The sequence below is a fragment of the Chiroxiphia lanceolata genome, chromosome 2 (assembly GCF_009829145.1).
Source record: "Chiroxiphia lanceolata isolate bChiLan1 chromosome 2, bChiLan1.pri, whole genome shotgun sequence".
In the NCBI taxonomy this organism is placed as follows: Eukaryota; Metazoa; Chordata; class Aves; order Passeriformes; family Pipridae; genus Chiroxiphia; species Chiroxiphia lanceolata.
The window spans coordinates 27880937-27895376 of NC_045638.1; the positions used below are offsets into that span (position 1 = coordinate 27880937).

The 14440-nt window shown below is 38.8% G+C and overlaps 2 protein-coding genes across 8 annotated transcripts in view; both read right to left on the minus strand.

The window, feature by feature from the left end:
* Window positions 1-1706, minus strand: part of CCDC138 (coiled-coil domain containing 138) — a 37872-nt gene extending 36166 nt beyond the window's left edge. The window contains exon 1 of the mRNA XM_032680870.1: window positions 1618-1706. The gene's annotated coding sequence lies outside the window, so the exon portion shown is untranslated. The remainder of the gene's footprint in view (window positions 1-1617) is intronic.
* Window positions 1707-2719: 1013 nt separating this feature from the next.
* The window catches only part of RGPD4 (RANBP2 like and GRIP domain containing 4), a 33229-nt gene continuing 21508 nt past the window's right edge, over window positions 2720-14440 (minus strand). For 3 of the 7 annotated variants that reach the window (XM_032678362.1, XM_032678366.1, XM_032678369.1), the window contains 9 exons: window positions 11010-11177; window positions 9600-9692; window positions 8521-8717; window positions 7774-8014; window positions 7187-7285; window positions 6875-7017; window positions 5190-5463; window positions 4731-5065; window positions 2720-3331 (listed from right to left, as the gene is read on the minus strand). In XM_032678362.1, the coding sequence (XP_032534253.1) occupies window positions 3026-3331; window positions 4731-5065; window positions 5190-5463; window positions 6875-7017; window positions 7187-7285; window positions 7774-8014; window positions 8521-8717; window positions 9600-9692; window positions 11010-11177 (1856 nt within the window). In that variant the 3' untranslated portion in view covers window positions 2720-3025. The remainder of the gene's footprint in view (window positions 3332-4730; window positions 5066-5189; window positions 5464-6874; window positions 7018-7186; window positions 7286-7773; window positions 8015-8520; window positions 8718-9599; window positions 9693-11009; window positions 11178-14440) is intronic. The other 4 variants (XM_032678364.1, XM_032678367.1, XM_032678363.1 and 1 more) reach the window with 3 other exon arrangements.

Sequence of the window (14440 nt, forward strand, 5' to 3'; positions counted from 1 at the left end):
AATGACAGAAGTTTTATGCTACAAGCAAAATCAATTAGATGTACATTAGAAGATACTGAAAATATCAGACTCAAGGTAGTTCTCATCATCTCAGTTGTTTCACTGCATCTCTCTGCTGTGTTCTAAATCAAGTGATCAACCGCTGTAATTTCTTGTACTTAAATTCCCACTTTCTAATGAAATAACCCACAAACAAATGCAACATTTTCTTCCTTGCAAGCATTACACTTTAAAGTCTCAGTGACAGTCTTTTAAATGTAAGCGTTCAAAATTATTTTCTCTTGAAGCACGGTTCTGTAATTCAAGCAGAATGTTCCCCAAGAAAAACACAGAATCTAGAGCACCATAAAATGCCAGGCATGTTGTAAATCCTTCTGCAGAAACTAACGGCATACAGCCTGATTTTAGCTGCGAAAGAACTCAAATCTTCACATCACATTTGGGACAGTTCTGGATCCTAAAATGGCAAGTCCCACTTCCTCAGAAAAAAAAAGGCTGGGTTTTGCAGTCATTTGACGATTCCCAGGACCAACCTGATATCCCAGTACAACTATGTGTCTAGCTCAAACCCAGCTTTCAATCTCTCCCACTCTGTGGTTGCTCATCGATATTTCCCAACATATGACTTCCTTTGCAGCATGAGTTTGAATTTGTTTCAGTGAAAGACAAACAGAATTCAGGCAAAACAAAGGTTCCTGGCCAACAAGTATTCCTTCTGTGAATTATCAAAGGCTTTTGAAACACTAGCAGGGGGGAGGGGTCTTTGCTGCTGGATTTTTAAGCAGATAAGTTTCCCAATCCACTGTGCAAAGCCGTAAGTGTTTATGTGAGCACAAGGAAACAGCAGAACCACAGTCCAGTTCCCTCATTCATATCAGTGCAAAGAACCTAGCATTCTCTGGTGTAAAATAACATTGCTGTACTTTGGCAAGGGAATGATACCCATCATAATCTGCTGCCTGGTCAGCGCAGCAGTCTCTTATGAACTACAGATTTGATTCTCCTCCGATTGACTAGGTATGGAACACTTTCCTGCTCTCTGACAACAGAGCTAATCACTAGGCTTCACAAAAAAAAAATCACAAACACTCCTAAGGCGTTCTAAGGAAGGCTGCCAATTGCTGTGGCTGAAGAGGATAAGAGAGAAATTATTTATCCTATTATATACATTTCATACATGCTTAGCAGACTATTTCTCAGACCATTCACATATGATCTCACTCAAGTGGAAGGCACCAGAAGGTTTTAGGAAAAAAATAAGCGTCTTGGTAATGCATAAAATTTGGAATTGTAATTTTCAGGGAAATTTCCACATCAGGCAAGGATGACTCTTCCGCACTTCTACTGTAAGGCAGTTAGAACACGAGGGTAGGACAAGAAAGAACACATAACCTCCCCAAGCCTCTTTAAACCCCACTTTTGTCCCTCAGTGCAGGGATATGCAACACCGCGGTGTTCACAATGAACCCTAGGGAGGGAACACAGCCCCCCCGGCACAGCCCCCTCCTCCAAGCCCCGCGGGAACGCGGCGAGGAGAAACGGATTTCCTCCTCTCCCTCCCCCCAGGCCGCCCACTCCCGGCCCCGCCGTCTCACCCCCGCGGGCCCCCGCGAGTACCGCGGCTGCAGGCGCCGGGCGGAGCGGCCGCGGCTGAGGCCGGGCGCGGGCCCAGATCCCCCTCCCGCCATGGCGGCACCGCCGCGCTCGAACGAACCGCCGCCGCCCGCGCACGCGCAGAGCGCCCGCCGCCCGAGCTGGGGAGGAGGGGCAGAGCCGACCCCGGGCGGGCGGGAAGGGCAGGGCCGAGCCACGCCCCTCACACGGCTGCGGGGGACGGGCACAGCACTGGTGGTTCCTTACAGTCTAATGGTTTTGTGGGACCTTTAGGGAACCACAGAGTCACTAAAGGTTGGAAAAGACCTCTGATCGCCGAGTCGAACATCCGACCGAACACCACCACGTCAACTCGACCACGGCACTAAGCGGCACATCCAGTCTTTCCTTAAACGCTTAAGGAAGGATGACTCCACCACCTCCCTGGGCAGCCCATTCCAATGTTTAATCACCCTTTCTGTGTAGAATTAATGTCCAACCTAAGCCTCCCCTGGTGCATCTTAAGACTATGTCCTCTCATCCTGTCACCTGGTGCCTGGAAGAAGAGGCCGACCCCCACCTGGCTACAATGTCCCTTCAGGTAGTTGTTGACAGTGATAAAGTCAGCCGTGAAGAAGTACTACTACTATCCTGTAAAAATAAATAAATACAAATCCAAATAAACTTAAAGCTGAATATACAAGTCACATATTTCCAATTTACAGATCATAACAACTTAGGTACCTTGGGAAAAAAGACTCTTGATAATGCCAGCACTGAAGTGTAGAGTATCAGTTTAAATAAACCCTGCATTTATCCATGCATACTCACTAATGACAGGCAAAATTTTTCAACATAGTGGTACTTAGAGCCTGCAGTGAGGCCTGCGAAGTTTAAAACAGCGAATAACCACTGAGCAGAGCCAGGAGAACAGCAACAGAGGAGTAGCAGTGGGTTATACTACAGCATTTCAGGTAAAATCTCAATGTTTAGTAGATGTTTTTTGTTAAACCAAGTCTTTTAGAAATATTTTAAGTACAAAAAAAAGAGTTGGTGTACTTCTCTAGCATCTACAATCTCCACATTCAAAAGAACTTCATGAGAGCAGGAAGCCAAATTATGCAAGTTTTTTTTTTTTTTTTTAAACAAACTGAAGACATTTATTTTAACAAGACTAGGATTTTATTTTTAAAATTTGACACTTAATACAAATATGTCAGGATAACACAAATACACCTGAAATATGCCAGTGCCTGAACTTTATTTAACATGCAAAAAAATCAATTAGAACACATAAAAAAATCCAACTATAACCTGTAATTTTACATTTATACATCAGAAGTGTCCATTTTAAGAAATTGAAATAATTAGTCAATAACATCTAAGTACTGATTTATACCGCTAAAACATTTGTTTACTCAAAGAAATAATTCTATATTTGCCCACAGTCTGTAATGACAATTCTTGCATTTACTAGCCCTTTAGGAGAACCGAAGGATTCAATCTTTTTCACGACATCCATTCCATCTTTCACAAACCCAAATACAACATGCTTGAAGTCCAAGTGTTCTGCTTTTTTAAGTGTTATGAAGAACTGAGAATTATTTGTATCCCTGCCCTTATTTGCCATTGACAACAATCCAGGACCAGTGTGTTTCACTTCAAAATTCTCATCTTCAAATGCTGTTCCATAAATTGACCGTCCACCTGTTCCATCATGGTTTGTTATATCTCCTCCCTTAAAAAAACAAAACAAAAACAAACAAAACAAAAGGGGGCATAGCATTAACTGACAAGTCCCAAAACACAAAACAACAATTCTATTTCCTTTTTGTTTTTCTGGAAGGCAGTGAGTTTCTGGCTCCCTATTATTTGACTATACACACAGAAGTGATAACGTATGCTATCTTATCTTTGAAGGAAAGCCTTAGTTCTAATTGAAAAACTTCTCACTGTACCTGGACAAAATTTAGGCAAAACAGACCAAACTTAGAATATACTAATTTCATGTGATAAAACCTCACTTTGTCACGCATATATGGTGCAGATAACCATTTTAAAAGAAAGGTTGCTCCTTATAGGATGTGGAATACCTTGAAACTAGCTTAAGCCCTAAAAGACCTAATGATGCTTTCCTTATCAGAAATGGCTCTTTTGCAAAAACTTGGCACCTAAAGTGCATCCTTCAGGCACAGGTGATACCTAATCAAGAGACAGGGTAACATTTTATTCTGGTTAGAAGCCATTCATATATTACTGTCTAATTTTGAGTTTATAGAAGGCTGTCTACATAACTCAGCTTCAGTGATGTAGTGACATCCTGAACATCAGCATAGTGTATATGGAAGTTGGTTCATTCTGCACATTATAAGTCACTAAAACTCAATGAATTCTTGATGAGAGTTCTAGGAATGGAAAGGTCTATCTGAGCTATGATCTAATCTCCTAAGCCTTCAGCATTCATGGAGAACTTGCTAGTGCTACTGAACGCACACCAAGGTTTAAAACCAACACTGTCTACATGGGGGTTCAGATGCACTGCAGGCTGACACTCTCGGTGCAAAATTTGAGTATTTTAAGAACAGGCCACTGCATGACAATCAGATCTAGAAGACTTCTTTCAGATGGAAACCTGAACATCTAAATACTGGGAATATCAGTCTTCGAGTACACGCTACCTGAAATACGAAGTGTACCTTAAACTGTAAGAGAATCCTGGAAAGTAAGTGTTCTTAGCAGGTGAGCATACAGGAGCTCCTCTCTGTACAGAGAGAAAAATTAATGGTAGTTTGGGGAACACTTACTTTCCTTGGTGTTCCTGTTCAGCAACAGGCCCCTTGCCCTTTCTAAGAGGATTTCTTTATCTCCACTTTTTATTTCCACACTAACATGACACTGCTAGGTAACACTGAATCATGAGGAGCTGGCAGACACAGGTAAGCATCTGGCTTAGGGAAGCATGTGCTGCTTGCACCATTTCTCATCTCCTTGTAGTGAAAGGGTAGATAAGAGTATCCTGCACAGTGGATCCGTGCTGCCAACAAGTATGTGCTATCCTGTAGAAGTGATTTTTTGAAGCACCATCTTTAGTCAAGATGCATTCTCATTCTCTCAAAGAGTCTTCCTGTTATGCTTACCTGACACACAAAGTCGGTGACTATTCTGTGAAAGCGGGAGTTCTTGAATCCAAATCCTTTCTCTCCTGTGCACAGGGCTCTGAAATTTTCAGCAGTTCTTGGGACAATATTTGAAAATAGCTCCATGGTTATGTGTCCTAAAGGTTCATCATCAGCAGAAACTTCAAAATACACAACAGGGTTGGTGTCCTTTGACAGTCCTGCTGCCAGAGATAAGTGCCCTTTCTGTAGTTCTGACAAGCTTAGCTGGCATTCTTCAAACCTCCTCTTGAAAGAATTAGCCATTTCTTGGCTTTTAAATCGGACTGCAAGTTGCTCAACTTTTACTTCACCATCTGAAAATAAATCCAAAAAGAGGGTTTCTTTAGTTTTATCTTATAATCATTTCCTGGGAAAAACAAAGGCACAGAAACTACAGACCACTTAGGAAAAACAACAAAAAACACCTGAGAGACTCACCAGCATAATCTGTGGCTGTCCAAATTAAAGCATTGTTTGATGTATCAGAGGGCACTAAGTTCATTTCTTTGGTGATGACATGGTTAGCACAGACCTTAAGTACTTGGTCTCTTCTCATTAGGACTCTATAGTATTTCTTCTGTGTATGGAAGAGGATCTTGATCTCTCCAACACCACGCTCCTTCCACTGAGTAGCATCCCTGTCCCATCTGTAGAGTTTTGCCCTCTCTTTGAAGAGAATCTCTTCGTCTTCTTCTCCAGATTTTACCTCCACCTAGAAAACCAACACAGTAGAATGACTACTTGTGATTTCCTAGAGAGATATTAAATAGTTATTACATACAGTTATGATGATTCTGACACATTACAGTGGAAAATTAGTCAGTGTGGTCCCTTCTCCAAAACAACATTCGTAACACTAAAGTGAGTGTGACATTTAGCCTTTTCAGAATTTAAAAGCCCAACAAATTCCACTGTTTGAGATTAATTATAGCACTGCAATACTCCTTCACCATGCTGCATATGGTTTTGGCAAGTTTCCCAGGAAAGTTTCAGGTTTGCTGCATGATATGCTTACTGAGAAGGGAAGACACAGTACTATTACAACTGCAAGAGTTCTTTTGAACATTGTTTAAGAACTTGATATTTGCATTTGAACAGAATAAACACCAAGTCCAACAAACAGGCCTGACAGATATATCTTCCTTTATGTATGCATATTATGGCCTCTAACCTCCTTTAGTTAGCACATCTTCCAAAGGTAAGGAACACTTGAGAGAACTGGAGAAATATGTGACAAAAAACATTATAGAAGTCATAATATGACACACAGATGAGCAAAAGCATACTCAATTTTGAAGAAGGTGGTTGAAAGTGTGTTACAAAATAAATCAGATTAATACTGTTCAAATTAAAGAATGCTGCATGCTGTTTATTTATGCTCTATTTATGCTCTATTTGCCTCGCTTAATAATTTTACTAATCTATAGTTGAATTATATTATTAATAGAAAGGCCAGACATTATGACTAGTATCAAAAGAGTCAGAAATGGTTATTAGGCACACTATGGCTAAACACCAAATCAAGACATAACTGTGTGAAGCCTCACTCCACAAGTCGTAAGTCTACCTTCAAAGTTGAAGGTTCTACTTCTTGAAAAACAATTTACTTTCCAAGTAACAAAGTTAGTTCCTTTAGCCTTCAGGTGAACTTAACTGTGTATCTTTTTCCTTAGGGATCCTAAGAAATATCTTCCCTAGCTTAGAGTAAAAATTGTAAGTTGCTATGGCTTCCACAGAACTGAATCTACAAGCCTTGATACAAAGCCACAGCTGAATTGTATTGGCACTAGCAGTTATCCAGTTCTCCTTCCTGTTCTTTAGCTGTGCTATATAATGTTTCAGTTTTTCTAAGTTAGGTGTACAAATATGCATCCTGATCAACACTCAGCCGAGGTATAGAGAAATCAATGTTTAAGATTTTAACTGAGGCACCAGACCCTTCCCCAGTGCTACACTAACTAGGATTTAAAACAGCAGGTGTTTCTACACAGCCAGTTTAACACATGCAGAACAAGGTGCACACAACACAGAAAGCAAAGTTAAGCATGTCTGCTAACATAACAAGTTTTTAAAAAATGTTTTGCTTATCTTAATGTTGTTTTATATTCCAGAAGTCATCTTACCTCTGGTAAAGACACAATTGGCTCAAAGTGGATATCATCACTGTGTACCACCTCATCATCACTACCACCTTCATCTTCATCTGCTTTACGGGCAGTGTCTCCAAACACAGCTGCTCCTGTATTTGCCCATTTGAAGTTTTTATCTACAATTAGGAGAGTGACCTTTTAAACTTTGTGTCATTTTTTTCTTCCTGATAAAAACTTGTAGAAACAATAAATGTTTGCAAATCACTAGAAATATGGTACATAAAAGTTTTATTGTATGAAGCAGAAGTGCAGCTGAGGTCTGCCTCAGAGACTAGTCCAACTCACCTTTTGAGCCAAAAGCGAAATCTCCAGAGCTTTTGGAAGCCAGATCTGCAAATGACAGGCCTGCAGTATTGCCAAAACCAAATGAGATGACTCTGTTTTCTATCAAATGAGAGGGGAAAGTTAGAAGTTCTTCTCTATTTTCTTAAAGAAAATGCATTTATGTAGTCACACAAGAATATACTGGAGAAGTGTCTACAGTATTTTTAACATCCAATAAATTTCAGTTTGTGTGAAGTATGTCATAATGACAGTTTATTATGACTTAAAATAAGGGCTCAAGACAAATTTTCAGCATTCTACTTCTGTGCAGATCCACAGAGCTCTAATAAGTATTCATGTGGTATCTAATACTGAACTAATGAAAGTACATCTCATAAATTACATAGCAGACACTAGCACTGCTCTGTAGTAGTGAATTTGAACACAAAAAAAATTTGATAAAATTATTTTAATCCCTAGACATCTTTTTGCTAGATTGGTACTTTTGCTTCTAATTCAGCATTGGTACTACTTCTTCCCAAGACAGTAACTAAATTAGATAAATTAATCTACAGAAAATCACACTACAAAGAAGTCCCAGAACATACCTCTGACCTTACCTTGTGTTGACTCCGAATAGTCTGAATCACTCTTTTTAGTTGACAGGTCTACAGGTGTGTCATCAGCTCGGGATGAAGTCTGCAATACTTGCACTGTTTCTGTGCTGGAATCTGTTTCTTCACTGCTGGTAGCTGACTGGACAAATACTGTCACCTCATCGGTTGATGCAGGAGGCATTTCTTCTTTACTGGTACAGACCAAGTCACTTGAGCTTGCAACCTCATTCTCCTGCAATTAATAAAAAAATAACATAATAGGCAAGTAAGCTAGAAGAGCCTAGGGCACAAACCATCTCTCCAAAGACTACACACAGATGTTTGAGAAAATAAAAAAAGAACACCAAGAAAAGTTGTAAGCTTTCTGAAGTTTGTCATTATGCTTAACATACAAGGAGGTTAACTTGACAGGAGACTGAGGTATCTAGGAAGTAGTAAACTTTAAAAAGAATACTGTGACTTCCTGAAATCAATTAGTTCTTTTGTATACAGTAGGGGCAATATTACTAGCCAAAGCAGTTTATGAGAACACCTGAACATTCTTTCCCTTTTGAAAGAATTTAAGCTCTAAGCTTTCTGTTTCAGTGTTGGCATCAGGCACAGTCACAAAAGACTCAAATAGTTTTTTCCCACTGGATATTTTAGTTAGCACAAGGGGAAAACTGTAATGTCTCATGCATATATGAAGTAATTGTACAAGTTTAATAACAAGAAATTTAGTAAAGATTTAGTTCCTACTTTTGTTTCTTGAATTTTAGCTTCTGACTTTAAGTCTTCTGGACTGTTATGTTCAGTATCACTGCTGACACCACAGACAGATGTAGAAGGAACCTGCTGAGCTTCTGCTTCAGCTTTCTCCTCAGGAGTTGGTTTCTTTTCCCAAGTAGCAGCACATTTTCTTTCACTGCTGAATTCGCTTTTTCCTGCAATGCCTACTGCAAAGAGTAAAAATTAGTGGAAGATATTTCAGTATTTAGCTGCTATTTATTTTAATTTCCGGCACCTATACTGTAAATTAACCTCATGATAGCCAGGGCAACTTGAAGACAGACCTTGAGAGTTTTTCAAACAGCATTACTGTTTAAACAGTGGAAGTGAAGACTAACTAATTTAACTTGGGCTGACTAGAATTGGAAACATAAGTAATTCTCTATTGCTACCAGGGAATTTCCACGCAATGATGAAGAGTTCAGTCTTGCAGCTGCCATGAATAACAGCTTCCTTCAACACTTCCTCATATTTCAGATGGCTCAATATTTACACCCTTGTAGCACATATCCTCAAAAAAAAAAATCCCCAAACTTCACTTCTAGAAGTATCTGCTCAGATTTTCAGTTACGCAACACTGAAGTCTGAGGCACAGCCAAAGTTGACAAATATAAGCAAGTCTTCTACACCTGTACTTTTAGTATAAAGTCTAATTTTTTTTTTGAGCAACATTAACTCATAAGCTTAACTGCCTATCTGCAGAAGAAGCAAATATTCAAAGATATAGAGAATTTTTGTCTTGAACAGTATCATGCCAAGCTGAATTTTTCATATTCAGAAGAACCTCAAGGTAGGAAAAGACTTTGATGTTCTTGTTTAGAGATCACTTGATATGAACATTTCTCATTCAGGTACCACTTTACTGCTAACTAACAGTTTCACATAGTGAGCTTAAAAGCTGTACTTTGATATGCAGCTTTTCTGCTCCCAGCATCAGTGCTTCTAAAAACTATCTCAGGAAACAAAATTAATCTCTGCCCATGTGTCCTTCAGATTCAGTTTATGTTTCAGTACATAAAGCACAATACTTAAAATTTCTGAAGACATACCTTTTACAGGATCGTGCTGTTTCTTTTTCTCTTCTGAATCACTGGGATACAGTCTTCCGTTAAGTTTCTTAACAGCTGTTTCATAGTCTTCATCTTAAACACAGGAAACAAGCGTAAGTTCTCAGGCACTCTCTAGGTCAGAGAAGTCTCCTAAGCCCTTTCAGTTCATAAGCCTAGCAAGTATGCTTATGTTTTAAGAGTTCCACAAAACAACAGGTAAGCTTTCACTTCTAGTTTTCCATGCATGTGCTTGAGTCTGTTGTAACACCTTTTCCTCAGTCCAGACTGTTACAGATACATGGCAGAGGTTTTGTTTTCAGAAAACACATTTCTGACAGTGATTTTATTAAGAGTACCACTACGCATATTTGGGAAAGAAGACTGAAGATCTTTTACATAAAAACTTGCAAGCTCAGGTATTTGTGAAAGCAGGCTTGTCTTCTCCAATTTTCTGTTGAATACAATGCTTCAGAACTTCCATTTAACATATTTGCTGCTGAATAAATTAAGAGTAATTTAGTTGCATTTGATAAGATTTGACATAAAAGAAGTTCAGCTTTAGTATTTGGAATATGCTTTAGAAGAAAAACCATTAGTCTAATATTTAGGGAACCTGAGCTTGTTAGTTTTTAATAAAGACTCAAAATACTTACTTCAGTAAGTCTCAAGTATCTGATTATTCAGTCTTACCTAACCAACTGCCTTGTTGACACTCATCAACACCTACAATACACCAAGACAAATTCTCTTTAGTCACTCCTGGGCCTCCACTGTACTATTCTATCTTGAAGACTTGAATGTACATCTTTGGCCATAAGGATGTTGACAGGATTGATTCCCATTGGTCCAAACAAAAATATTTGAGTGTCTAATGGTTCCAACAGCATTCACAAAGTATCTCAAGTTGGAAGGGACACATAAGGATCACCAGCTGCAGCTCTCTGCTCCTTGCAGGACTGCCTAAAACCTAGCCATATGACTAAGCAAATTATCCAGGTGCTGCTTGAACTATGACGGGCTTGGTGTCCTGAGGAGCCTGTTCCAGTGCCCAACAGCACTCCCCTGACAGCTTTATTCCATTTCCTCATGTCCCATCACTGGTCACCAGAGATAGATCAGCACTTCCTCCTCTACTGCCATCCCTAAGGAAGTTGTAGATTGTGATGAGGTCACCCCTCAAGCCTTGTCTTCTCCAAGATGAACAAACCAAGTGACCTCAGCCACTTTTCCTGAATCCAGATGAAAGGCCTTTCCCCATTTTGGTCTCACCCCTCCAACAGTCTGATGTCCTTCTTACACTGCGGCACCCGAAACTGCACGTAAAGCTCAAGGTTGGGCAGCACCAGTGCAGTGTATTAAACCCTTTCCTCACAAAAAGGTAATACAAAAGTCAACTTTGGCACTTCTTACCATCATCCTCGTCACTCACATATCCAGGCTTATTCTTGTAACAGAAGAATGTTGAAGGGAGCTTGAGAAAGTCAGCGAGAGCTCTCTGTTCAGGGGTAGGTGTTAACTCATAAACTATTATAACATCATCAGATGAAAGATTGTCTTCTGACACTGGTGTCTTCTCAGCTTTTACAGAAATTGAACAAACCATTAAAACTGAATAATTTCAGAGCAGGAAATAACATTAACCCCCCCCATTATTACAGAACTGAATTAATTCTAAGTGCCTACATATTTTCTGTTGATCCACAGGAAAGAAAATTAAAGTTCCAGGATGCTAGGACAGATCATCCTGTTAAAACTCAAGAAAGCTTAACATGCATGCCCAACTACATCCTGTTCTATTCCCTTTGGAATTCAAGTATTGGAACAGAAACATTTCTGCATCTTTATATTGTTATAAAGATTATTTAAAGAAGTTCTCATATCAAATAAAATACGGCAATGGAGAAGAGGGACAGAGGTGTTACACAGAGGTAAATACGTAAACTTCAGACCTGAGAAGAAAAAAAAAGAGTGAAGTTGTGTACATGTCAAATTGCATTGCTTAAAATGCGTTAAGTTCTAGAAAATATTAAACAGCAACTGAATAGAACTTATTTCAGGTTACCTGTGGGAAATCTATGCTTTTTATTAGCTAATCTCAATTTACCATAATAGCTGTTGCTGAAACTTTTATTGTTACAAAAGGAGCATAATTTTTAGTTTCACCTTGTTGAACAACAAAAAGTATTGCTTTCAGCCTATTTAGCTAGCTTTCCTAGCAAGGACAAATATCACTATCAATTTTATTATATAGCTTTTTACCCTCTCTCCTTCTACAATAAAGTGCCCATCCCACTGGTATTGAGAACAGTGCACGATCAAAGGTTAAAGCTGAAAGTAAAGCCTAGAGCAAACTGCAGATAAACATGTGGCTATAAGGACAAGCAGACAGCTGTAGAAAAAAATATTTGAGTTTATTATGAGAGAATGGAAGCAAAGAGGGAGGATATACCAATTTAAATATTATCTATGGTTTGGTTGGGCTTCTGTTTGTTTAGGCTTTAGTGTTGTTTCGAGATGGTGAGTTTGGGGATAAAGGTGTGAAAAACAAAATTTGTTTATAAGAATTACCCCAGAAGCACATCAGTAACCACACATCAGCTGTTTCTAAGAACAATCTGATTGCTTTAGTACCTCAGCCTATTTGTTCATATTATTCAGATTTGAGTTAAACCAGTCAGCAGAATAAAAAAAAGTGGTCTCAAAAGCTCACTGTGCTTTTCATTAAAAAATATTTGATAAGTTTGTGGTACAATGTAGTCAGTGGAAATCTAAATCTTAAGCTAGAAATCAGTTCCTGAAACACACTGATTTTCCTGAGCATACAATTTCACACTCATCATTGCAGGAGGAGACAAGGACAGAAGAGATTTGTAATGTTTACAGACATGTCCCTTAATCCTCTGATGCAACTGACACACTAAAATAAATCTGCTTTTTAAAAGCAGTTGTCTCACTAGTATCTGCCAGTAGATTAAGAGCAATATAAAGAATAGTAAAGTAAAAGCAAGATCCGAAGTACTGATTCAAACTTATGTCTTTTTTCAAAGTATTCCCTCCACTGACTCAGTGGGCGCTGACTTTGCCCCAACTGACTCTCCCTTTAATTACAAATTAATCATTTCAGGCATTGTAATACAGCAGACTGTAGCTCAAACCCATTACCAGGACATGCAGCCTTGTAAAGTAATCCTTTTTACTCACTTTTTTTTTTTTTTTAGATCTACAGGCCTTTCTGAGCCTGTAGAAAGCAGATATATGATAAAACTCTTGAACAGCAAATTTTTATGTTCATATCACAATGGTAGGCTATAGATATTTTCATACATTTTCTCAGAACATTATACAAAAAACTCACCCTAGCTGATTTAAGAATTAAGTACATGTAGTACCATGTTATAAAGATATGCAGGTATCTTGCATATTATCATTTGTTTTATTCTCTCAGATTAGTTAAGCAAGTGTCTAATTGGACTGAGTAAATTTGCACCAACTTCACTAGAGGTTTAAGTGTGGAGCATTTAGTCCTACAGCAAAAAACCAGCTTTCCTTAGGATTAGAGAATTTTCAAAAATTTATTTTTGACAACAAACAACTTCTTCCAAGTCAGCCAGGTAGACAGTAGAAGTGTGTGTTTCCTTTAATGTGAGCAGTAGAAAGCTACCTAGAAGACCCTAGCAACAGATGATTCTGTTCCAGTGTTTTACCACCCTCATTGCTCATCCCGTTTGACAAACAGCATTCTCAAAGAGCTATCATGCAGTCTCTTTCAGTAGCCTTTGTGCAAATAGCTGAATAAGAGAAATATATTAAAAAGTCACTTCAGATTAACTGTTAAGTAAAGTTCTCCATGAAACATCTATCAAACACTAGACTAAGATTCTAGTGGATGTTCCAAACATCCACTCAAAGTGGCAAAAGAGTTCAACAAACATTACTGCTGCAAACAGCTTAAATACATCTTCACAGGCAGCTGTGAAAACAAAGAGCCATGCACACATACAACATATTCTGAAAAGACTGTTGGTTTTAGGATAATAGAACTTTCTACTTCGGGGAAAAAAATCCACACGAAATATCATTAACTTGTGAAAGAAACAAAATTAAGGGCAATATCATGCACAAAAATTTTCAACTGTGTATTTTTGCTCTTATTTTAACTGACATTAAGACCAGGTAGGTCTAAATGTCTCTAGCTAGTCACAATAGTGATATTTTTTCTCATGCATTTATCAGTGAATATCTTCTGGCTATAAGAAAAAAGCACCAGAGTTTAAACCCTAATGCATGTAGCAGCTACAGTAACATGCAACTAACACGACTCAAACTTGTAAAGTACTGCTGGCTTAACCCCAGCTGGCAACTAAGCACCACACCCCCCACCATGGTAGAATGGGGAGGAGAATCAAAAGTAGAACTTGTAGGTTAAGAACACTTTAATAATTGGAACAGAAGTAAAATACAATAAAAGTAAATAATAATAATAAAAAAAGACAAAACCTAAGGAAAAACAAGTGATGCACAATACCTCTGCTCAGCACCTGCTGACTCATGCCAGAGCCCATCCCCACACCCCAACATTGCAGTAACTCCCCTAGTTTATATACTAGGCATGATGTTCTATGGTGCAGAATATCCCTTTGGGTAGTTTGAGTCACCTGTGTCAGCAATGCCCCTCCCAGCTTTTTTTGTGCACCTCCTCACTGGCACAGCATGACACAAAAAGAATCCTTGACATAGGGTAAGCACTACATAGCAGCAGCCAAAACAGTGTTATCAGCATTATTCTCATAGTGAATCCAAAACACAGCACTGTACCAGCTCTTGAGAAGAAATTAACTCTA